Genomic DNA, 26,815 nt, shown 5'->3' on the forward strand with positions numbered 1-26,815 from the left:
TTTACCGTTCACAAAAGCACAAGGGCAAGGATTGTGCTACTAAAATCCCATCTACGCATGAGGGCCTTTGTCCCATTTGCTTAGATAAGCAGTTCAGGTATTTCCGCTGAACTTGAATTGCGGGGCCAACCTTAATCTGTTTTATTAAAGAGTAAGCCACAGAGATTTTGCACTTTGAGGACCGGGGTCTCATAAAGTGATAAACCCCATTTGGTCCGAGATCTTTTTTTCGGATGTTCAGAAAGGACATCTTTTAATTTAACTCATACACAGTCACTTTTCCTCTAGAGGTTAAAGAGATTGCACTTCTGCTCCAGAGATTACTTTTCACTTGAAATAAAACTCGAGCCAAGTTGTCGGTTTAAATGAGCAAAGGGGCGGTGGCACACCGTTAGTGAAGGTTTGCCAGCAGTAGAAATTCTACTTGCCTTATGGCAGAGGGCAGCGCGCCTCTCCATATAATCCTTGGAATTATGGCACCAATATGAACAAAAGTTGGTTTAACGCGCAGGCTTTCGCGACCAATATCATCCATGATAAAGGTTTTTTTGGGTTAGATCGCGAAAATATGAATGTGTCGTTAAACCCGCCACCACCCGACACAGCCAATTAGTAAGGTTTGTCACGTAAACAGAACATGCCAATTTGCTACAAGTACAGTGTGTTGGAGAGCAAATAAATAATCATTATGATTGTGATCACTGCTGCCTTTGTGCAAAGTGGTGGCACTTGTTTAATTGATCTAGAAGAGAAGCTGGGCCGTGTGGACCCCCAACCCCCGGAATTTAACTCGCAACCTTCAAATCGTGAGACAAATTGCCTTGCCAGAAGCGCACACGTGACTAAAATTGTGGACAAATAAATGGGCCACTTCGTGTAATTTCACACAAGTCCACGTGACCGCGCACCCTTTGAAAGTGACTGGCTCTGTGTATTTTTTTCTTTCTCTCCCTCTTTCTCACAGTCCCATTTCTGCTAACATGGATGCAGTGGGTAGCAGAGCGATGACTAACATTACCCACTACCGCAGTGACAACTTCTGACATGCACAGTCGCTCGTGCACGTCCACCGTGCGTGTAAATCGCAGCGCTACTGCCGCTCGTTTTATATTGCATTGTATTTCACCGAGGAGTGGGCCACAGGATTCTGCAGAAGGTCCACAACCATTTGACTCGCAATATTATTCTTTACATTGCTTTTGCAAGAGGTAATATAATGCAATGTTTTAAAGGAAGGCAGTGGTTCTTTGTAAGAGTCAGCGTTGTGAAAGCTGTAAATATTCTAGGCAAAAGAAGCATACTAACACGTGACTGGATCCAAGAAACCCATATGTAGGTTTATTCTTTAAAGATATGGGACATTTCACAAGAATAAAAAAAATATTATATATTCGCGCATAACAAATTATGTACAGCACATCAACAACAAAGCTATCAGGATATTCTTCCATTTATGTTATCAAAGTTAGACGTAAAAACTTTTTTTCCCAACAAAACATTGCTTTAAAAAGGTTTTCACGACACATACAGCGGCGTATAGTCACAAGAACAACAACAACAACAGCAATCAAAGAGGTGAATGTTTTGTCTGTGTTGGGGTTATCCTTACAAATATAAAGATATCTCCACATGTGAAACGGCATAATCTACAGCGTGCGTCTCATTACAAAAGACCACATTGATAGATGGAACAAAAGCAATGTTGCTCTATCTACCACATTTGTGCACACATTCCACTTGTAAACATAATCAATGGACCATGGTCCGTAACTGCCATGCAATACGGCATCATAACAATAGCACTTGGCCCAATACTCTGCAGAACCCGGCTCGACTTGAATGTCGTCCATATCTCATGGCAGACGACAGCCACATTTTTTGGTTGGGTGGTGAAACAGAATGGTTAGCGAGCGCCAGGCCAACCAACCAGCAAGGCTTCAAAAGTTGCAAGGGTTCAGCAGTTCAAACAGCATCTCTGCTCATTAATTTTGCAACGTGTAAAAATAAAATGCAGTCTGCTACAAGGTACACTTAAGGCCGCTCCGTACCCACACCGAGCAACAATATTTCAAATCGGCAGTCAGAGTAATTCACTCACGATCAGAAGGCTTGCGAATTCAACTCTCAGTCAGGGGTCAATCCAATCCATCATCCCTCTGGGGGTCATTACATATGTACCACTTTGCAGGAAGTCGACAATGGTTGTCCGACAAAAATACTGGCCCCATGCCACAGGAAAGAAGGATTTCCTCTACTGGCTAAAGGGCTGCTATTGTAGCAGCACTTGGGTTTAATATCAGCTGGAGCTGTCCAGGGCTGGGCTCCAGAAAATATGCCTCAATTCCCCCCCCCCCCACACCCGTTGTCGAGGTCCGGGAAATTGGGGGGGGGCTCCAGTTCTAAAATAATTCCTCCCCTGACCCCCTGAGTAGACTATTTCTCAACCCTCGTTTGAACCCAGTGACAGTGCAGCGACGGACTTTACGGACACTGGCACCAACATCGACACGGCGCTTTGGTTGCAGGTCGGGGCACTTACGCGGACGTGACGCAGCTCATGGCCTTGAGGCTGGCAGGATTGCGGATCATCTTGTCCAGGGTGCTCACGATCTGGCCGAACTTGGGTCGGTCGTTGCGACTCTTCTGCCAGCAGTCGAGCATGAGCTGGTGCAGGGCTGCTGGGCAATCCATGGGTGCCGGCAGCCGGTAGTCTTGCTCCACTGCATTGATAACCTGCGGCGGGTGGGGGGCAATATCCATTCATAGAAATGCTCATTCATTCATGAATTTGTTTCATCATTCAATCATTCATTGTTGTGTTGACTGTCCCCCACCCCCTCCCACCATTTGGTGTGTTTTATTTTATTAAGTATCAAACTTGATTTGAAGCTTTCGTGACTGCAGAAGTTACTCTTTGGTTCTTTCGGTAAAGTCACGTAGAAAATAAATCAATTTATAAAGCATATTTCACCCTCGCCAACATTGGCGCTGTGATTAGAGCAGTAGATTGACAACTGGAAGGTTATGTTTTTAAATGACCTTCAAGAGTCGATTCTGGCTAAGAAAGGTCTGTGGTTTCATGAAATGATCACCGTATTAGAAAGAAGGCCCATGCCAAAGGACAGTGGAATTTCCCACGGCCGGCTCTAGAACCACCCACAAGCACCGTCTCAATACTCGTTTGAGAGCGCAGACGTTATGATGCTTTTCGCTTTCTCTCTAAACGCCGTAAAAAGGCACCACAATTATCACATAGCGGATCGACAATGGAGCGGTTGTTTGGACGGAGGGTGGTTGGGTGGAAGATTTTATTTCCAAGCGACTATCCTGTTAACAAGCAATTCAAGACCAGCAGGGTTTGCTTTCAATGCTAATTGCGGTGGATGGATTGGCACAGCCAAACAAGCTGCCACTGCTAGCCGCACAAGTTTTGGCAGATTAACAAAACTTAAACCCGCTCTGACCTCCCTTGAAAGCAGGGTCAGATAGAAAGGCAATTATGTCTGTTTCGTGCCACATTAGGGCTGACGCACGTGCATAGGGCCGGCCATAGCAGTCACACAAATTTAGGCTGAACGTCGCGGCAATATGTGGCATGTGTCACCGGCGCCCGGGTTTTGTTGACAAATAATTAAGCGTAAATACAAGCAGTTGGGAGAGCATTTCTTTTTTGTGCACAGCAGGAGTCATGCTCACAGTGTGTCAGGTTGAGAGTATCCATCTTGCTCCACATGAAATCCTTCATTGCCGCTTTGGAGCTAAGGGGACTGTACTCGTTACATGTCCGAGCACGAATCGAATCCAGGTCAGAGAGGTGACCGCTGAACATAGCAGCGCAGCTGCGGCTTTTTATTTATTTACTTTATTTTCAAATTGATTCCGATTAAAGCTACTGTTATTACGAACCATTTCAGTGTTTCTATTCCATAAAAAAGATAATCGCCTTTGGAAATATAATCTTTTTTTTCGTTAAGGAATACCCCCATTCCAGACGGAAAACCTGGGAAATCTACTTGGGCAACGTCAATAATCCCCAAGGCTTCTCACTCCTGGGGAGCTTTACAGACTGCTGCACAAAATAACAACTCAATTCTCAGCAACATCAAACCGGGTCACAGGTCGCCACTTGAGTGGGTGGTCAGCTGCAGGCATTTCCCAAACTCTGACCCACTGTGTCAACTGTCAACAAGCAAGGCGAAGGTCCAAACAACCTCGCCGATATTTTTTCTGGTGACGACACTTTCCCCCCACATAACGTGAGACAATGCCCCGTTTTTTTTATTTTGTTAACACGCCCAAGACAAATCGATATAGCCTCAACAGACTCTTGTGCAACGTGCTGCTATAGCAAGCACCTATTAACCTTCGCGTTGCACTTAAAGGTTGCTGATGTTTACCAACCACGGCGGTTAAGTCAAATTAATGGTAAGTAAAACTACGGGGGGGGGGGGCGGGGGGGCTGCGCAAGTTGAGATAACATTTTGCCGCCGATGTTATGCACGGCTGGAAATCGTTGGGAACCTAGCGGGGTAAGTTAACCACTGCCCTCCTCTCCTTCCCCATCCACCTCCCCACATAGACAAAGATCCCCTGTATAGCCTGAATATATTGTTGGGGAAAGTGCTGTTAGCGAGCACCTATGAAGGACGGCACGGCACACGAGGGGGTGGGTGGCCAGCACCGCACCCGGCCGCCTTTGTCTCCCCAGTGGTGATGTTTTTACACACCGACACCAGGTTACTCATTTGAGGCTGAATCCACCTAGGGGCGGCCCAAGACTGGTTCATACAATAGTCACTGGTGTTGGCCACGAGCAGGAATCGAAGTATGCGTACACACGTGCGCACATGCACACACACACACGTTCTGCCCAAAATCACGGTCTTTTAGATGCGCATTGCTAACTCACACGTCGGTCAACATGCGACTCGGTGGCTTCGGTGGCTCCGCCGACTGAAACAGAGAGCTCTGTTCAAAAATACACTATGCAGTGTAGTGCCACGTAAATTTAATTTTAAGAACTCCGACCCGGAAGGCTTCCACCCATCAAAGAGCTAACTTCAATGCGAGGAGTGGGGGATGGAAATCGCTTGCGCAGCGAGACGGATCGTGCCTCGGAACGGTGCCAACCGCCAGGGCGATCCGCACGCGCACCCTCAACCCCCTCCCCCCTCCCCCCAGCTTGCGTCCGTGCGTGCGTCCGTGCGTGCGTCCGTGCATGCATCCGTGCGTGCGTGCATCCGTGGCGGGCGTGCGTGCGTGCGTCGCAATGCCGTGTGTCACTCGCAGTTACACGCGCCGCGCTGCGGTTAGAGCTGAGCGCGCTCACCGAACCGTAGACCGCCGAGCGGATTTCGGCACACGGGGAAAGAAGACCGCGCAGTCGAGCAGCCTCGTATCACTTACCGCCAGCAATGTTTCCTTGCAAGCCGGCGGTAATTGCACAAATTGCCCACAGACAGACCTCCCACAACCCCCTACCCCCCCCCACCCCCCCCAAAATAATGAATAACAGAATGTAAAATGCATAACTAATGTAACGTGCGTTCCATGTTTCCCGGAGTAGGATGTGCTGCTCATTAACTGTTTTTGCGATTTTGTTTTCCAGTGGTTCTTGGCAATCAAGAGGCACTCCCAGCTAAAAAAGAACTCCCAAAAATCTGATAAACATGCATAACGTATGCGTTTTGTTTTTGTATGTAAATTTTTTACCACAAACACAGCAGCTACCGTGAGTATGTTAGGAGTCAGAGCATCTCGTGATGTTTCTATCGCGCGAGTTACACCCACCTCCCAAATATGGTTTGGCCAGTGTTGGAAGAGTAGGCCAAGCCATGCTCTACAGGAGTTCTCTTGATCTGATTTTAGTGGAACCCTCTGTGCCAGCAATGGCGCGAGAGAGTTAGTTTACCCAGTTGAACCTCCTCGCCTCTCTTCTAACCAAAGGCTATCACCGATATTCAATTTGTGTAACACGGTATTTTGAAAGCAACCTTATTTAATAATTTGATCAAAATTAATTTACTACATTTGACAATATCCGTCCAGGAGTGTGTACTCCAAATCGCACGATTGATTACCGATGACGAATGATGCACCTTGAATACTCGAATCCCACCAAACACGACCATGCCAGCCCTGGCCATCCACTAACTATGCTGTGCCCTTTCATATTCCTGGGTGGGCAGAGGCGAAGGGGGTATTTAAGGAACTGGCAACATCGCTTCAAATGCAGCAACAGAAGATTTAATCGAACCGGCGACCAGCGACTTGGAAGTCTAGCGTGCTAACCGTTCGACCACAGCGACATCCCACTTGTTTCAAGTGCAATGCATTACACATGAAAATCGAACTCTTTTCAGGAAAATCGGAATGTTTAATTAGCTCGTGGGGTCAAGATGTCAGCTGATAAAATGTGTCCCCCTTACAGTTTCGCCAAAAAAGATTGTCCTGCTTATTGATCTTTAAGCGACCTTTAAGTATATCACTGCGTGTGTGAGATCAATCTCCACGAGGCTTGTTTCAAGAAGAGAAATAAACAAACACAAAAAAAACTCAACAGGTGTTTTCGATCACTGGGAACATAAGTTTTGCAGGAGGCAATGTTCAAACCACTAAAGACAACAAAGGCTAGAATTTAATGAATGTTTAGGAATGAAAATTGTACGTGAAAAAAAACCACAGACATTTTAAGTTTATGGTTCAAAAACACACATTTTGCAAGCGTCGCAATTTTTTTTTACGCAGCTGCACAGTTCACTTATTTTTTCCCCGTGCTCAGCTTTGTGTTAGTTTTACGTTTGTAATTTGCGGCAACTTAATTATCGCAGAATCGAATTGAAATTCATTTGTGCGCCTTGAATAAACTTCACGTATTGTTTCTGACTATGAAACCTGACAGTTTCTTTTGCATGGCAAACCAAGGAACACAGACATATCAAATGCTATTGAAATCTCCCAGAGGGCCCTCCCTCATTCCCAAGCACAGAGCACATTGCACGCGCCACAAAATGGTGCCGTATTTATTTTGGAGTAGCTGCTTCGGGAACGTGCCAAATTGCTTTTGGCCCAATTTTGAAACAAAACTGCCCCGAATTCCACCCCTAATGCAAAACACTCCCGCTCAGCTACTTTTGAGTAAACAGTTGTGCTCGGGTTGGAAAACCTGAGCACAGATGATGTACTCCGCTCAGTGATGCGTTAATACAGTCGGTGACGGTTCCAATGTGCCATTTGTTTGCGGGAGATATGTTCCCATTCGAAGATTTTCTAATTAGCCGCAGACTATTTTTTACAATAGAAGACTATTGTAACACTTCATCACGAGTAAAGCGGGCCACAATGATCAAGGACATTACATAGTAATGAAGCAGTTAGATAATTATAATTGCCCTAATTTATGCAGTGTGAAAGGGGCTATATTGCATATGAGATTGTGGCTAAAACATAAATACATTTATTTTTATTTTGGTGTACGTAGGTTGCATTTTAGTGATGAAGTCGGTGTAAAAATTATATACTGCATCTGAATATTAACCTTAGTGGTGGCACTGCTTCATAAAAAGCATTTCAATAATCTTACTTGGGAGATCAGAGCTTTAAAATATGGGCTTAAACATACAGTTGTGGCATGCCCCCTTTAAACGCATCGATGAGTAATTGCATCTACTTCATCACATGAGCCATGACCAAGAACGGCACAGCACCTTGCTTATAAAATATAATTTTAGACTTTGTTTAAGAACGCACGGACAGTTAAAGAGAGGCTGCTTGCTGCGTGATGGTTAGCGCACTGGGCTTGCAGTACAGAGATTGACAGTTTTATCTCTCGGCATGGCAATTGAAACAAGGTTTTACTAAATCACCCCTGCCTTAGCAGTGTAAGCGGTTACACCGGTCCGCGTGATGGGGTAAATTGTGGATACTCATTCTTCTTCCAAAAAAATCGATTTAGAGCTTTCGTGACTGCAGGGATTCATCTTCTTGGTTCTTATGGTAAAGTCACGTAGAAGGGAAATAATAAAAAAATAAACGTAATAAAATACAATTCTCACGACGTTTCGGCCACAACGCAAGCAGCCGTCCTCAGGTGAAGAACAGGTCTGTCGGAAAGGCAGCGTCTGAATGAACACCACCAAGCTTGGAATTGTATTTTATTTTTTTATCATTTCCCTTCTACGTGACTTTACCGTAAGAACCAAGAAGATTCTTCCAAAAAATCAAGGCGGCATGAAAGAGAATGCCAGAAAACCTGCTTAGAGGGGGGGGGGGGGGACCTCTCGAGCCGCCCCAAGCGGAGGTGTGCTACTCGCCAGATTTGGCATGAGCAGGTAACTGCAGATCTGCGCTTTAACTGTCTTTAATTCTCTTTCACAGGTAGTAAACGATGTCGTCAAGGAAGCCACGCAAGCGGCAAACTGTAAAAGCCATTGAGAAGCCCAGAGCTGTCTCGATAGAGCATTTTCAACAGACACCAAATTTGCACTGAATATAGTGTAGCTCCCGTGGCAAGAAGGTGTTTCATTCATCATTAACACTTAAATACTTTATAGTAGGCGATTTTGGATTTTATTTCACAAGCGAAGTGGCATGAAGTAGGTCATTGCTTCCGAATTGTAAAAAGAAATAAGAGGAACGCAAATGCAATATTTCTCAAGTGTTAAGATGTTTAAGTACAATACTCTTCATCTGTATTATAAATATTTATATCTGCTCAGGCATCATGTGTGTATTAAATGCATCTAATGTTAACAATTGTATATCTTATATACAGTAGAATACAGTAACTCTTCTTTGGCACATGCAGTTGGAAGTATATATTAGACTTAGATAATAAGTGTGAGAGCAATTGTTGTTACTGCTTTTAAATGTATATATGCACACCGTTATAATGTACATTTGCAATGTATGCACCATTACCTTACACAATGGTTACATTTAATTAAACAAATATCACGATTGGTTTAATTAAACTTTTAATTACATAGTATGCTCATTCTCCAAAAAGGATAAATCACATTCCAGTCACAATGTAATTACAATGTAGTGTGGAGCGGTGGTGCAGTGGTTAGGGCACTGTTTTACGAACCCAGCGACCTGGGTTCTATTTCTGGGCCACAACTAACATTAGTACTAAGTGATTTCAGCCTGTTTTAGATCCACTATGTAATTACATGCATATGGTCATTTACAAAAATAATTAAACATTTGTCTATTTCATATATATTCTATATATATATAACAATGTTGCTTATTTAAAGTAAATATTTTATTTGACAGTTGGTAATGAAATTTTATAATGTCACATTAAGAAAACCACAATTATAATCTTTTAAATATGTACATTCTGCACATGTATTGTGTATGGAATTCGTTTGATTTGGTGTGGCTTGCAGTTTAATGAATATAAAAGGCTTCTGCAATGTAGCAGAGAGCAAGCACATTCAATCGAGTGAGCTTAGCAAGTGCAATTTAACAACGCTTACGTAAAATACATAAAAATCTCCACATCCAGTGTTTACGGACATCTTATATTTGATTCCATTTCACTGCATATGGAATAAGAACTTCAAATCAACTGGGAAAACTGAAACATTGAACAGTGTCAGATTATATAAGGCTGCTATTTATCAAACCTGCTTGTCTGTCCACATTTTGCTAATTGGTCTAAACAAAAGCATAACAACTGTGTGGTTGATTAAAAGCTTAGTTATCCATTTTTTTTTTTATAAATGTGTGCATAAACATACACGTAGGAGTGTTCCAATTAGCAGATGTCGGCAATATCATAAAATGCCACAATAACCTTAAGATTTCCAACCGGACCATTATGTATGGAATAAAGAAAAAACATTTGCCCAATGGATAGACAGGCTCCGACCATCAGAACGTGGATCTGCGACAAAGCATTCAGCTCACAGTAGAATGGTTGCGAGTTGTAAATAACAATTTTGGATCAGCCCATCATCAAAAATTAAAAGTACATTCATTAGAAGTCTGATAGTCCCATTGAAAAGCTGACCTTTTGCAGTGGGAAAGTGATATTTCTGCGATTGGCTCAGATCCACTGTCAAAGAACCACCGCGTGGGTATGCCCTGACTGTGGATACTGTGGTGATGTAATGGTAGAGGTCGCCAGAGTGATCTCCCAGTCCACCCAGCAGCAGTATGAAAGGGTACACTACACCATAAGTCGATCAATAGGTCACGCTTGTTGGGGTAAAGTTGCGGGTACTTCACATGATAAGCTACTTTATTGAGTCATCATTTGTGGTCAGGTCACTTCTGAATAGAGCTATGTAGCTCAATGGGTTTTATCTGGTAAGAAAAAAATTGTTCAAATAGTAATAGTACTCCCGCCTCTTCTAAAGTGTCAGGCCAGCGTGGAAGAGTAGGCCAATATATCCTCGAGTGGTGATCTCTATAACTCCTCATCGTGGAGGCCCTTCTGCCAGCAGTGGTGTGAGTAAGATATTTGCAGGGCTGCACCTTTACTTTATTTTTGCGTCTTACACGAAGATTCCCTTCCACAGCAACATTGCTCTTGTTCTGATGCAGCCTGTCACAAATAATAATTAACATTTATAAGGCACAATAGTATCCAGGGATCCCAGTACGCCATTGCACGAAGTGAGAAAAAATAAATACTTTGTAGTATTTGTGTAGGCCTGCAGGTGAAACTGTTGAGTCTTTAGACAAGACGCAAACAGGGCGAGTGAGCTCGCCTGCCGCCTAACCACTGGTGCGGGTGGATGGCAAGTGGCCTGCAATGATTGGTGTGGGCGGGTCGGTCGAACTCACGTCCTCGTTGGTCATGTCCCAGTAGGGCCGCTCGCCGTAGGACATCACCTCCCACATGACGATGCCGTAGCTCCACACGTCGCTCGCAGACGTGAACTTGCGGTACTGGATGGCTTCAGGAGCCGTCCACCGGATGGGGATCTTTCCGCCCTGTGGAAGCAACGGGGTTATCGGTGAAACGGCATTGGCTTGTGTGTGTGTTTCACAACACGTACACAAGACAAAGATGCCCCTTGCAGCCTGTAACGTACTGTTCAGGCAAGTTCTGCTCGCACGCGAGGGGAGGGCGAGTGGCGAGCACCACGCCCGGCTACCTTTGTCTCACCAGTGGCAATGTTTACACTCATTTGAAGTGTGCAGGACAGCCGTGTGGAACGGCCGTGCGCTCACCATGCCGCTGGTGTACGTGGGGTCCGTCGGGTCGTTCTCCAGGAAGCGCGACAGCCCGAAGTCGGACACCTTGCACACCAAGTTGCTGTTGACCAGGATGTTGCGAGCGGCCAGGTCGCGGTGCACGTAGTTCATGTCGGACAGGTACTTCATGCCCGCCGCGATGCCGCGCAGCATCCCCACCAGCTGGATCACCGTGAACTGCCCGTCGTTTTGCTGTGGACGCAAAGCATTTTTGTTTCGATTTACACCGCGTGTACGTTGAACTTCTTTCGCACCGCACGTAACCAACCGTGCCAATCACAGGCGCGATTGGCACGGTTGCGACCTCAGAGGCGACCTGGGCTTCAAATGATAGCTTGCAACAAAGTGGCTAATCATTTCGATACATTCTTACCATTGGATACCTCCAGCATAATTGAACACTATGATTCGGATGCTGAGATATCCACAATGGAGGTTTTTTAGTGAGATAGCGTTAACATAAATGCGTCATCAAACCTGCCACCACCCGACACAGCCAATTAGTAAGGTTTGTCACGTAGACAAAACATGCCAATTGGTTACTAGTACAGCACACCGGTGTGTTGTAAAGTAAACCGGCAACATTTATAATTCGAGTGCGATGCAATTACAACAAGCATCATCAGGACATCAGCTTCATCCTCTTGATGCGGAGTTTCTCCAATTTTCTGATTTGAAGAAAAGTGTCCTCCCCTTCTGAGATACCACTTGTCACTGATGTCAGCGGTGGCCGGGAGTGAAATTCAGGTCACCAAGTTCACGGCAGTGGCCTACCATTGCACCACCGCTCCACCCCCAGTCTCTGCCGTAAGATTGTGCCGTTTCCAGCAACCCTGCCTGCTAACGATAAATAATCTCTGCCCCATTTCTTGTTTGAGCGGGGAGGCATTTTGACATTTTACTTAATAAATCTGACAAACGCAAACGACCTCGGAGCGGCGGCGTTCGTGTTGATGCTGTACACGGAATGTCAGCAAAATGTGGATTTTCCTCCTCTTAATTGTCTCAGGCCCGAGGCTGTGCCCCTTATTAACGCGTGCGTGCAACTGCCAAGAAAAGAAAAGGCACGTCTTTATGGACTGTTAGCGGAGCTTCAATGGGACTGGCAGCAGCCTACCTTGACAGCCTGCCTCGAATTACCGTCGGATGTTTGGACAAGTTGAGAGAATATATACTCGACGCGGGGTCGAGCAGGAGCATTTGGACACTGTTTAGAAGTGCAGGATGCCGCTGTTTGGCTTTCTATTTCGAACGCGGGTAGATGTAAAGGAAATTGCTTCGTTATTTCACCAGCAAGGCAGCGTGAGCACGGACGCGTTTGCATGCCTGCTCTGCACATTAAACATAATCGTCGTAGCATTTTAACAGACCTTTGGCAAAATCGCTGCCGAATGAAGACCGCTCTCCACAACTTTATGTCACGGGGGAATCGTTTCACCGGGCACTTCATCACGATGGTCAAGGCCGGTTTGGCAATGGGTGCTGCACCGGTTAAGATGTCGACTTGCTACAGATATCAACAATGGCCAGGAATTAAACTCCGGTTGCTGGGTTTATGATTGTGCAAAGCGATGCGCCACTGGCTCCATTTAAGTAAATATGAGCCGTTTTATATTATAAATAATCATATTATTTGAACCAGTCAAAGATGATCAACTTCTGTTTCCATATAATCAATTATCTGTTGATTATCTGAATCTCAGAAAAAACACAGGGGTGGAACGATTAATTTTTCAACTGTTAGCCTCAGTAATTAAGCTCACGATAGAAGCATCGAATCGTGTGGATCACAATCCAATTCCTATATGCTGCACCTGTTAAGTTCACACGCCACTCCTGAAGTCAACAGTGGTACCAGCATTCATGGGAATGTTAATAAGAAACAACTGTTGAATCAAATCGTGAGCCTGACTGAGCAATTAATCGAATCGCTGTGGAGGTGAATGGTTAACGCCCCCGACCATTGTAGCCTAAGCATCGTCAAGTTAGGCAATGCATGCAGCAGCCCATATGGCAACAATGGTACAGATACATTGTTACCAAATACTCAACTGACGTGTTAATTTGTCATCCATTAAACCTCAAGAGTTAACACTGAAAAACATTGCTTTTTGGGAATGAACACATGTTGTTTCACAATTAAAATATTAAATATATTTATATAACCATGACCCACTTTACAATCCATTTAGAATTTAGTTCAAAATCGTACGTTCAATAACAAGCGATTTTTGTTGTTTCTTCATTGGCAGTTATTTTTTTATTTCGTAAAGGAGAAATAATTTAGTGGGCAATGTGTTTAATCACAGAAAGAGAATAACAGTGTCCATTGTGTGCCTCCCTAAATAATGTTTCGGTTTGCATTACATTTTAATACACTTACTCCTGCATTTCTCATACATTCCTAATTTTATCATTATACCCGAGCTCAATACAAAGTTACTTTTATTGAGCACATCATTTATAATGTGATGCATACTTTGGTAAAGTTACTGTGTAGGCTGACATTATCATTATTATTTTAAATCTCATTTTTTTTTTTTACTGTCCGAGCTAACAAGATGTTTCCCGAGACGTGTGGATGTGACAAGATAATTCACCATTCAAGTGAAATGCATAGATGGAGATGACTTGCATTGCCACATGGGTCACTCGTTGTTTAATCAGGCATAGCCTGAAACAGTAAAACCTCACCCATTATTTTAGGCATGCCACATATAAACAGCAGATATGAATAATAATTTGCTGTTACATAAACAGTTTTCTGGCCAAATGTATGTCCTGACCTTGGATAAGCGAGCACATTTTTTAATTGCAAAATAGGAAACCAAACATGTCATCATGCTTGGGTTTAGCAAAAACAAAACGTGTGTTTAGATTTCCACAATACCGTTAATTATGCCACTGCATTATATTTTAGACAGCCATCAACGTAATTATCTTACAAAATAAATCAGAATTGGTGCAAAAAGATAAACTGCCACTTGGCTTAAATAAAAACTGGAGTGGTAATCACCTCCATTGGTACTGCTGTGAAAACAATCACACACTCCACATTTCTGTGACAGGGACAGGTATCTCCATACAGAAAGAAAAAAACTGTCGTAGAATTCTCAAACAGGAGTATTTATTTTATCTGACCAAAGATGTATAATGAGTTGACCTCCAAGCCAAATTCAACTCATGACCTTTCAACTGGAAAATAGGCACTCTATCCACCGCACGAGTATTTAAAAGTATCAAATTATAACAAATAAAAAAATAAAATAGTTATTTCACTCTTGAACCAACAAAGCCATTGGTGCACAAAAGGCCCTGCAGAAATTAATTTGCCCTGTTATCTAAAAAAATATGTATAATACTTCAATAACCACCCTTCATAATCCAATAAATCCTCCAGGAATCTCAAAGATTTTCTTCAGACATGCTTTCCACATTGGGGTGTTTGGTCAATGGAAGTAGTGAGCATTAGGCAAGTGGAGAGATCCAGAGTTCTGAGTGAAAATCCACAGACAATCAACAAAGCACTGACATCTTCAGACCACCTGGTATTCCCAGGCAGTCTCCAATCCACGCACTGACCAGGCACAATTCTACAGAGCTTCTGAGATCTGACAACATCATGCACATTCAAGATGTTTTGGTAATGGCATGACCCACCAACTCCACTGGCAAAGTACTGGATTACAATGTCGCATCACTACGACTGGCCCAATGAGCGATACCATTTACTGGAGGTTTTCACAGCTGCGCTCTGCATCTCTCCGATGTGCTTCCTGGTATTACCGTTTACTGCGTATTGTTCAGCACCATGTACCGAAGAAGCTACAAACCACGCGGTGTAAAACATAGGGACATCGTCCCGAACAGCACGCAGCACAACTTCAACTTGCTGAACTTCTTTTGCACCGTACATAGCCAATAACGCCAATTGCAGGTGCGGGGGGAAGGACAACCAACGAGACGTGAAAAAGCAGTTTGAATGAAATCAGCTTTCAATCCATATTTAAAAACGCATAGCTCCAGCGGCTTCCGAATATCGGAAGGAAGAGCGTCCAAGACCCAAAACCACATTGACAAGCGATACCATCGGAGAGCGATACAACCGTTGTAGAGGTCGCGGGCAACACGTGGATAGATGCAGACAGGTGGGGGGGGGGGGATCTCATTGTCGGCTTGTCTACCGAGTGGGGGGGTCTTACTCGAAGGAACGAGTCGAGTGATCCGTTCTCCATGAACTCGGTGACGATCATCACGGGCCTGCTCTTGGTGACCACCCCCTCCAGGCGGATGATGTTGGGGTGGTCGAACTGGCCCATGATGCTCGCCTCGCTGAGGAAGTCCCGCCGCTGCTTCTCGGTGTAGGCGGACTTGAGGGTCTTGATGGCCACGTACATCTCCCGCTTGCCCGGCATGCGCAGCCTGCCACGGCACACCTCGCCGAACTCGCCTGCCGGGGAGAAAGACAGCGGCAACGGCTCAACAGGGTTTGCCTGGCATCTGGCCGCTCGATTTAAATGCCCCCCACCCACCACCCCCGTGCTTCCACCCAGCAGCTCCGAGCGACGACTTTCCGTTACATCTCAATGCCCCGCTGCGCATGGCTAAGGGGACCGCCAGCGACAGCTGTCCCTACGTGGTACAAAGTGTTTGTGAACACTGTCCTGAAAATGGGCAAATTCTGCTGATAGGGGGCAATGCTAATATGTTTTTCCCCTTTGAATTAATTTGCAAGTCGTGTTTTAGAAATATATTTGGCAAATTTGGAGCATAATACCGGCACACATGCCCTACTCTTATTCTGGTAACATCAATAGGATCTTTGTGATTCACTGTGTAGCAGACCCTGCATGTATGTTTAATAGTACCAGGGCAGCTGCTGGGCTCGAACCGTGAACCTCTGCAACAGGCGGCAAATGCGCTACCGCTGGGCCGCGCCACCGCCCCAATAACTATGGTGGTGGTGGAAGCGACAGCAGCAATAGTGGCGGCAACAGCAGCAGCAGCAGTACCACATCAAGCGGCAGTCAATACGGCAAAGTGACACGTCTGGCCACGTGTGTCAGCGAGCAAGAGCAAACGAGCAAGTGGTGCTGTCTGCGTATGCGGGTCAAAGACAAAGCAAAGTCACAGTGTCTCACACTGCTGAAATGTGCGTGTGTATGTAATACTTCTATCGCATTGTGCGTAGCCAACCGTGGATAGGGTGTTGGTTCAGTGGAGGCAATATCACAACTCCTGTTGACATCCCAAAGAGGTAATATATTTTTTCACAAGAACTCCAGTCAACTCCTAAACCAGGATTTGAAGAGGGGCAATCTTCATCATCACCATCATAATTTATTATTCATACCGTGCCTCCCATGCAGTACATCTTGAGCGGAGCGCTCGAACCACTATGCCGCCCATGAGCATTGTGTATCTAACTGCACTGCACGTAATATAGCGGGAACGCACAGCCTCGGCGTAGGCCATTCATCTGCAACGCACGCACACGCACGCGCCCACGTAAAGCTCCACAAATGATGTGATCAGCCGTGGCTTACCCGAGCCGATGACTTGCTCAATCGTCACGCAGGATATATCTATCTCGCGGGCAAATTCACGGATGGCTTCATTCGGATCTTCATACGTGAAGGGATCAATGTACATCTTCATTCCTGGAGTGGCTGTACGGAGCGGACGACAAATTAAAAGGAACTCAAAAAAACACATCAAGCACAAATCATATAAAAGAGCACAAAGAAGGGAAAAATGCTAAGTGTTTGATTGCAGATGTGAACAGCAAAAATGGGAATGATTTCTGTGACAAGGTGATGGCGTGACAGGGTGGTTTTTAAAATGTGGATTTAGTTTTTTTTTTCTCCAGATTTCACAGAGGTCAGCAAGCCAAGCCATCTTTTTTCTGTATTCCATGCTGGCAAAGGAGATGGAGTGTATGATGGGAAGGGCTACAGATGCAGTACCTTTGAAGCACGCCGAGGCATTGCCAAGAACAGTGCATTTTTTACATTTATAACTTATAAGGTAACAACTTAAGCTTCAGCTCAAACCGTAACCAATTGAAGAGTATATATATATCATGAAATTCACGAAAATAACTGCCAACTGTAGTTGCAAGTGCACAAAAAATGTACGTTCGAAACTTTAGGCTCTGTCAATGGCTCTTGGTAAAAGGGAAATAAATAGGGTGAAATGTCATAAGATTAGGAAAATGAAACTCGTACAGAAAACGCTGTGCACTCCAGAGCAGCTCATACATCAACTGGGAGATGTACACAGTCACGTCTGTAACGCCTTCAGGGTCCAAGTGCCTCAGTCTCCACCCCATACAACGCATTAATGTTAAAAACAATGTCAAATATGCTGCATTAGAGCCAGCAGGGCTATGTGTTACATGAAAGTTATGCAGCATTAGGCTTCACAGACTTGTTTCACATGTTTTTTTTTTATGGGTGCTCCTAATAGCAGCTGCCCCTTTGCCAGTACGTGGGAAAGGAATTAATGCATATGTGGCCATTATGTGAACAGCTGCACATTTTGTGGAAGTTACACTTGCTATGTGAATAATACTCATTTGCATCTTTCCTTTGTAAAGGTATTATTACTTGTGAAGTCGTGATAAAAAGTGTTATTACATAAAACAAATAGCCAAACGGGAGAGTGGAAAAAAATGTATCCGCATTAATGTGTCGCATTATGTTTCGGGTCATTACAGAAGCTGAAGCATTCTTCTGTGGTTTTGGCTTCAACAGCGACATGTTTAAAGAACCTTACAATTATATATTTTTTAGTGCACGATGAATGTCAAGTAAAATAAAAAGAGGAAAAACAATTCCACACACACAAAACTCACATTTGGAAATCCATGCATTACTTGAAATGAGTGAATGGCCACTAACACATGGTTTCAGTTATAATTAAAGTTTTGGGTACAAACCTTTAAATTCAATATACTCACAGTGGCCAGTGTGATACTGCTGCAACTTGTCTGTGTACTCTGGATCGGGTCGTCCGTAACTGCGTTTCCTGTTCAACGAAATTAAACGTCCGTTTATCAACCGAAAATATTAACATGTCGCGGCAGTCAAATCGTTTTTCCTTGTCATTCTTGAGCTTTGCCGAGGAGCGAGTGGTCACTGGTCTTGCCACGGACAGAATTCCACGCGCTCATCAGGGAATATTAAGCACGGTAATTCTAACTGCTACCAAGGAGAGGGAGAGGCCGGGGAGAACTTTACATTAATGAAACTTTTACGTCTGATGCCGTCCGCAAACAAAGTTATTCAGGCCCCAGCTCCAAATCCTCGGGGGGGATATCGCAACAGATGTGCGTAGTTCACATTTCCCTGTAGCCAAAACGCGCCGCACCAACGTTCGTAGGGCGGGCGTTTTTTGAGAGCGGCTGAACACTTAAGGGCTTCTAGCTTGGCCCACACTGTGCAGCGTGATTGACAGAGGCTGCTTTAATTCAATAAGAAATCAAGTCGGCCACAGAATTAATACAGCTTATCATAACGCACGTGCAAGCGCACGGACAGACATGCTGCCTCGCGGATGCACTTGCGTACGAATGGACAAAAGATGGCCAAAAATGTGTATGCACGTATCGTGCAATACAATGTGCAAAGACATCACAGGTGATGCACAAGATGTGTGGCTCTCCGGTGCGTTTTCGGGTTGTACCGCGTGTTGTTCGGCACAATGTCCGACAAATGTCAAACCGAACGTTCAGTTCCAGAAGAGGCTTTCCAGCAACTGGAGCAAAATGTCAGACATCACGCTGAACCATACGAGGTACAAACCCGAAGACACGTTGGAGGGCTATACAACGCAACCGCAAACCCCTACGCAGTAGCACGTAAGAGGTTGCTACGAAAAATTAAGCACCAAATCATTGTCACGTCAAGTGAGCTCAAAGCAAGTCGCTGTAGACCAATAGATACCTGCTGATGGCAACATGCATGCTTCCAATAACGAGAGAATCTCCATTCCCATTTTTTTTTTCCAATTAGGAAAGCACCGCACGGCACATGGCGCCTCAAAGCGAGCAGCGACACGTGGCGTCGATCGCTCAACGAGAGCGATTACAAGCGTCAGGCGTTCATCCTCTCGGCCCGGTGAAACCGCGAGGGCCATCGCTGAACCCATTTGCATTAAAACCGGCCGACAATAACCCCTCGGACAAAACACCGCTCCCCTCTCCCTGCCTCCTGGAGGGGGAGCATGGTCGCGTCAACCCCAATCGAATCGCTGCCATTTTATTCGCACTGCCATGCAGAGGCTGCGGTCCGCACGCCGTGCGCTCCGCGTGTGCCTGACTGCGGAGGTATGGGTTGGTGTGTTGGGAATGTATCACACCCTTTTGTTGTTTTTCTTTCGCAACTGAACAACTTGTGCTTTTTCAACACCGGACATTCATTCGCAGCCAGACCCGGAAGCAACCTCATCAATTTGGCATTACTTCACATGTTCGCCCTTGGGAGGATTGAAAAACAGATGTTCTTTGATGGCAAGAGTGTTTATAAATATTCTCTCGATTTTTTTCTTACTTTTTGGCTAAACGGCAATTATTGAATGCCAAAACGTATCCCCATTGCTCCATGATGAAGTGAGCCATCAAAGAAATATAATTTAACTGCTAAAAGTAAAATTTAGAGCCTCCCTCTCCCCACTCAAATAAGCATTGATGGAAATATCCAAACACCTATCACTTGTTTGAAAATAGAGACATATTGGCTCTATGTTGAGCACATTTCGAGAGGCAGACACTCCAGGAATTAGTGTCTCGCTCAAAGAATGTCTATTGCCTGTGCTGCTGAAGTCTTTTTCCTTCAGACGCACACGTGTGACCTTACATTTAATATTTGATCCGTCTCTGACACTGTTTACTACTCCCGGTGAGCTGCTGCCAAATGAAATGCAAACACCCGTAAGGCGGCCGGTACGGTTTATTATCATTCAATCACCGTGACTGAGCCAAGAGAATCCTCATTCTTGAGAACATGTACCATATATGTAGACAACATCCATAAACTGAAGCTGGGATTCACAACCCAAGGACCTCCAAGCTACTGGCTCAGTGCCCCGATGCAGAAACTGACCCTCCTGAGCTTCCCATCCAATCACCGTAACGAACATTTCAAATAATGACACCCTTTAAAACGCAGCACACGCGGCCGTAGAGAAGCGACGTGCAATTTTACCGAGTGAGCATCCAGAACTGTGGCTAAGAAGACACGGCCGGTTGACGTAATTTGACGTGGCGAGAAAGGCTGCCTTTATTTTATGATATCACGCAGCTTGGCGAAAAGCCAGTATCCCGCCTTGTGCCAATGGAACCGTGCTCGTTGTCGGAGCAAGCTGCTTACACGATGGAAACCCACACTCAGAGAGTGAGTGACAAGTCTAATGGAAAGGGCTTGTGCATAATTAAATTACCTTTATCGTTTTCTCGGTACTCCATGGGAAACCGAACTAGATCTTTGTAGAAATACTAAGAGGAGGTTTGCGGTATCCTTCAGAGATGTTTTTTTTTTTACAATCGCGCAAAAACTTGTTGAATTCCAAATGCATTATGTTTTAGTATACATGTCCATTGTGCTGCGGAGGCGAAAGCTCAACCAATACTGGATCAAGAATGATAATTGCGCAGCATACTTACTGTACGAGTGAACAAAATCATGGTCCACACAAATCTTGCAAGAGGGAAAAAAAAAACCTTTGCAATGTCTATTCTGCGTGTGGGTAATATACCACACTCCCAAAAAAAAATCCAACATGTATAGAAAAATGTGGAAGCTTATCGTTTATAGCCCGTGTCAAAAGGTCTAAGGGTTTACATTCTTTGAAGAGCAAAGGGCAGCAATAATTTCCACTGTTTTTTTTGCCAGTGGTGCTAACTCCACATTACAAGGGCAGGTCCCGTTATCTCCACAGGGCAAATTATGACCTCGCATGGAGTTGTGCTCATTTTCGAGACCCAAATAAATGCGACTCAAATACCTGTGATTAGCACGCTTGGCTAAATACGGTGCAAAAGAAGATCAACATATCTACCCAACTGCGATTCGGACGGTTGGCTATATACAGTGCGATAAAAGATCGAACATACGTTGCATACAAAGACAAGGATTTGAACTCTGTCGACCAATTTGAGTCAAGTGCAGGGCCACACCAATGATCCCGCATTGAATGGACGAATGAGAGCGGCACGTTACCTGCAGTAGACTATGGCGATGACCACCACTGCAACGATGAACACAATGGTGGCAGCTGCAGAGCCGGCTATGAGCGGCAGCTGTTCTTTCAGCCTCTCTGGGTAGCTACCTGCAAAGGAAGACGAGCGGCGGTGAGTGGCGACGCTACAATGCTGGTCGCGCGCATCAACAGACAAGTGAACGCAGCGCGAGGCTTTATTGGCGAGTGTTTTTTTTTTTCGGCAGCGGTGAGAGCACTGCGCTTCGACGCACGACGACCCGAGTTCGATTTGCCGGCCAACTGTGTGTTGGGTATGAGAGTGGGGAGTTCTATCCGAGCCGATCCTGGGCCCCATCATACCCTCCAACGGCTTACACTGGCCTACTTAGTGAAGGTCTGGACAAACAACCGCCATGATCGACATGGTCTGTGGGGAGGCCTTCACCCATTGTTGTTACTAAAGTATTTATTTACCTGAACAGGGCTTGATGAGTTTTGCCATAGTTAACACATTCCTAATTGAGATGTTGATCAAAGCAATATTACGAAACAATATTCAGTCCACAAGAGTTGGGCTTCAAGTCACCAAAGTGTCTCGGTGGCCAAGTGAGCAATGGGGTGGTGCTCATCTCCAATAATGGCCCAGAGACAATCGTGGAAATTCAAAATTCACATGGCAGAGGCCAGTCTTATATAAGTCACGCGGACACAATCTGCCCAATTGTACGTCAAATGCTCCAATCACAGCACCAGTGCTCGTGGGTGCACACCATTCGTAATGAAACAAACAAAATTATTTTATCTTCTTGGTTCTTTCGGTAAAGTCACGTAGAACGGAAATAATAAAATAATAAAAATAGAACATAATAAAATACAATTCTCACAACGTTTCGGCCACAACGCAAGCAGCCGTCCTCAGGTGAAGAACAGGTCTGTCGGAAAGACAGCATCTTTGTGAAGAACAGGTCTGTCGGAAAGACAGCGTCTGTTCTTCACCTGAGGACGGCTGCTTGCGTTGTGGCCGAAACGTCGTGAAAATTGTATTTTATTATGTTTTATTTTTATTATTTTATTATTTCTCTTCTACTTGACTTTACCGAAAGAACCAAGAAGATGAATCCCCCCCCCCCCCCCCGCAAAAGGACACTGGAGACCTTGCCATTTATCAAATACTATGTGATGCCTCGTAATCCGTAAGTGACCTACCAACCCCTGATGGTCTCTGCGGTGCATCATTACAGGTGGGAGCCCACCTCCCTGAATGTTACAATGAGGACAATTACGTCTCTTAAAAGGCCCTCTTTGTCCATACGGGTCACCGGAACAATGCAGCTTCAACCTGCTCGCCTGAATGAAAGCAAGGTGCTTCCCTCTGTCAGCAGTGCCGTGAATGAGCCTATTGCAAAAGTTCGGTCTCTCTAGAGGCTCCAACATTGCATTATTATCCGCTGCACGCTCACAGAGTAAGAGACCGCAGGCGATGGGACCTGGGAAAACAACTTCTTCATTTAGCTAGAATGTTTATTTGTGTGTGTGTGTGGGAACAGTGGTGTTGTGGTTAGAGTACCGGTCTATGAACCCAGCAGCCTGAGTTTGATTCATATTCACAGCTATCATCAGCAGGTGATTATCTGGGCGGGCCACCCATATGTTGACTCGGCCTTAAATGAGATCCTGATGCGATGTGTCAACGTCAGCACGGGGGAAACAATGCGTCATGCCAGTCTTAATATATGCTCACGTACAGGCATGTATCCCACCAGTGTGTTAAAGTGTGCATGGGTGAATATTTGCCTTTACCTCATGTGTACTGTGGGTGTGTATTTGCGTGGTGGATCATTAAAGCAGCGGTCCGTGTACTGCCCTGTGGACCGCTCAACCCACACGTTTGATTCTCGCTCACGGCTGGCATCAGCGATGACGGATATCCGAACTGGCTACAGGGGCCGCTCTTTGGTCGACTCTGAAATGATGACCTTTGTACGTACGGTGAACAAACATCGCGAGTGGCCGTTATGGGCCTCAACTTGAGCACGCGAACAGACGATATTTCTCAAAATGCCTAGGAGGCCAAATGGGCGATATTTGCATTTTTTTTGTGTGTTTACCCAATTCTTTGCCTTTTTCGATGCATGGTACACAGGTGCTCACTAAAAGCACAGCCCTTTTCTAAATACCCATGTGTGTGTTCAGTGCGTTTGTGCATGGTGGTTATGACACCGCCTAATCTTGGCAATGTTTTACGAGAGGCAGAAAATGGGTCGTACGATTTTCAGTACACGAGACGACACACGATGTGTACCTTGAAGTGCACGCACGGTGTGCGCGTGTGCGTTCGCAAGCATCCTCATCCACTGAACGTGTTTTCACCGAGCGCAATTTTTTCATGCCGTAAAAAATGGCAGCAAAAAAAAAGTGTTTGCCAGGAATTGTGAATACATAAAACAAATACTTTAAAATTTAATGAGGTTCCAAAAAGAACGTACAATTCAGAGGTTTGTTCGTCCCTCACATCTGCTGAGATAAAACACTTCATTTAGCTCGTGTTTCCAAAGTAATGTAGCAACTAAACATTGTTATAATTGCTCTATCTCTCTACATACGCTCACGGATAATTATTTTCAACATTTAACTCGTGTATATGGCTTCAGTTATGCATCCTGAATGTACCGTACCTCAGCATTTGTATAGAAACACAACCACAGCAGTAGCAAGTCTGTGGTTTAGTCTCCCAATTGTATTCAACTTCTCAGCACAATGTGTTTCACAAGCCTCACTGCTGCTGATGAGACTCAGAATGTGAAACATGCTGCAACAAACGGCTGCCAAACAATATTGGTCTGGAATGCCAATCGGATGATGGGATTACAAAAAAATAGATCTGTATTTAAATGTTCAGATACAAAATGGCGTTTTGCTTATGTATGTAATTGTTGATTTTCCATGTGCGTGTGTGTGTATGTTACTTCGAAAGGTTGTCACTGTAAGACTCTAAGGGAATCATTAATTACTGGTCACTAAGTAATTCGCTGGTCACCGAGTGACCAGTGGACTGAGCTACGGATGCAGAGGAATCCAGGGGCTGATGGGACAGATGTACGAGCGACTTTGGAATTCAACAAAGTAGAATGTCGAGCACTCCACTGTGACAAGGAGGTGCTGACAGTGTTAAGACTGCGGAACATGTGGAATTTAACATCAACTCGGAGGAGATAACCTTTGCGATGGCAGTAAAAAGTACACATCTGTTCGTTTTTCTCTGTCCAAGTATTTATGTGTCTATACACACACACATCTTACTTGCAACAAAAAAAAGAGAGAGACATATTGGAGCTCAAAGAACTCCAGCCTTGGTCAAATAAATAAAAGCAACCGGACTAATCTGTGTCTGCATCAAGAACACATGGAGTGCTCTCTCTCTCTGTCTGTTGTTTTAATCGTGATGAATGTTGTCATTGTCTGCATGTGGCCATACCACACCCTTAGGCATTCCTGGACGTGCCTCGAAACGGACACAACTGCTCGGGGCGGTGATTGTCAGAGTGCGGTGGCCCACGATGCTCCTCCAGGAGGCCAGCTGGGCTGCGATCCAAATGCAGGTTGATCCCGGGCAATAACGAGGAACGTTCATGCCGTGTGTTATGGATGTTAATGAATACTCTTTGATTCTTTCGGTAAGAAATAAATTATTTTAATTTAAATAAATTATTTTAATTTATTTCTAACTACGTGACTTTACCGAAAGAACAAAAGAGTTTGGATTCCTGCATTCACGAAAGCCTCAAATCACGCTAGTGGATGTTTTGCTAGTGATATTTAATCAAAACAAAGAGGTAAACTTCCCTGATTAAACTACCATAACCCTAACATCGAAATGACCCCCACCTAAAACCTGATAGCTGCTGCGTTTTTTTTTTAGTTTCGGCAATATGAATAATTTTGTATTACTGGTATTTAGAGAGAGAAGTGAATGAGTTTGGTCACGAGGGATGTGGGGGAGCTGGGTGGTCCAAGGAAGTTTTTGTGTCGGCCGAGTGGTCTGAGGGCCTAACAAGTTTTGGAAACACGGACTTGGAGTGTGTGTATAACATTAGCTGGCATGAGCTCACATATATTATTTGCATTATTGTGGCTTATGTGTATTATCAACTCCATGCTGATCAACTCTGGTATTCCCTGTGATTGTCTCTTACCCCCTCCCCCACCGAGTTCTCATAAGCTTGCTCAATTCAATAAATGTTTACACTCTTATCTACCTACAACTATGATAACGTCATTTGTTGCTGTCCGCTGGATACTTTTGAGCCTATTGTGCCTGTGCTCAGAAATTGCGATTAAAAAATACATTTGAATCCGAAGTTGTACGTGTTGTACGTGTTCATTTCCCACTGCCGTACATAAGGTGTCATTACCAAGCAGCAGACAAGGTTGATTTAATAGCAATTCAAATAGATGTTCAAAGAGTCGTCTTGCTCAAGCTATCGTGGGATGCTATTAATATCCATTCATTGCTGGGCGGAAGCGAGTGAGGAACGGTTCAAAATTCAATGGGTGCGGGACCATTTGTTGACGCAAGTCGGACGGACTTGTTGACTATCCCACATCGGTTGTAATCTCCTGAACGCTTTAGACAAACGTTGAACTTTATTTCAAGCCTACCGTCTATCGGTCAACTCAGACAGAGATGACAAACGTGAATGACTCAGGCAGGCTTATGAGCAAAGGCTCCCCACAATGCCCGCCAAGAGCATTATGACTCAACTCCTAGCCCGTGCACTTACCCGACCCCTCGGCATTCCGCGCATTAGGCCGTTTAGGACAGAGCTTCTTGGATGACACCGCAAGAAGTGGCCCTCAAGAGTTTGCTTACTGACCCCGCCGATACCTGACCCAAACATTGCCCTGGATTGCTTCGGATCAGGTTGCTGAAGTGTAGGAATCTTACGTCCGAAACATTTTTTTTTTTAATGCAGGATGCAGTGTGTGCTGGATTCGTGTCCCCGCACTTCATATGACCCCCGGTTAGCAACACCGCCCCTGCGTTTATTGAAAGGCGATGTAACTAACAACCACGTTGGACATTGGTACCTTCAATTGGGATATGCCGATGTTATGTTAGATCGGTGAACAAATGTATTGTTTTCAGCTCGTATATAAGGGGGCCCAAGAAACTAAGTTAACGAGTCGAAGGGACTAAATCAGGAACCAGTCTCTCTACAAGGACAGCCACAGTTGAGTGTTCATTAAGTGGTGCTTGCTTTACGGATTTTAAATGGGATGGGCTGGTAAAATATAGCATAATGGGAGGTCACTTTTCCAACTTGCCCATTTTCTACATGCAATGGTAAGAGATCTGTAATGTTGTCGCTGGAGGATTGAGAATGACCGTAAACCAGTAACC

The 26,815-nt window shown here is 44.8% G+C and overlaps 1 protein-coding gene across 4 annotated transcripts in view; it reads right to left on the reverse strand.

The window, feature by feature from the left end:
* Positions 1–26,815, reverse strand: part of LOC144730696 (ephrin type-B receptor 2-like) — a 143,117-nt gene that overhangs the window by 23,962 nt on the left and 92,340 nt on the right. For 2 of the 4 annotated variants that reach the window (XM_078611387.1, XM_078611386.1), the window contains 8 exons: positions 21,435–21,543; positions 18,176–18,243; positions 16,761–16,883; positions 16,083–16,166; positions 15,417–15,664; positions 11,191–11,406; positions 10,801–10,950; positions 2,540–2,733 (listed from right to left, as the gene is read on the reverse strand). In XM_078611387.1, the coding sequence (XP_078467513.1) occupies positions 2,540–2,733; positions 10,801–10,950; positions 11,191–11,406; positions 15,417–15,664; positions 16,083–16,166; positions 16,761–16,883; positions 18,176–18,243; positions 21,435–21,543 (1,192 nt within the window). The remainder of the gene's footprint in view (positions 1–2,539; positions 2,734–10,800; positions 10,951–11,190; positions 11,407–15,416; positions 15,665–16,082; positions 16,167–16,760; positions 16,884–18,175; positions 18,244–21,434; positions 21,544–26,815) is intronic. The other 2 variants (XM_078611388.1, XM_078611389.1) reach the window with 1 other exon arrangement.

The sequence above is a fragment of the Lampetra planeri genome, chromosome 36 (assembly GCF_965212315.1).
Source record: "Lampetra planeri chromosome 36, kcLamPlan1.2.h2, whole genome shotgun sequence".
Lineage (NCBI taxonomy): Eukaryota > Metazoa > Chordata > Hyperoartia > Petromyzontiformes > Petromyzontidae > Lampetra > Lampetra planeri.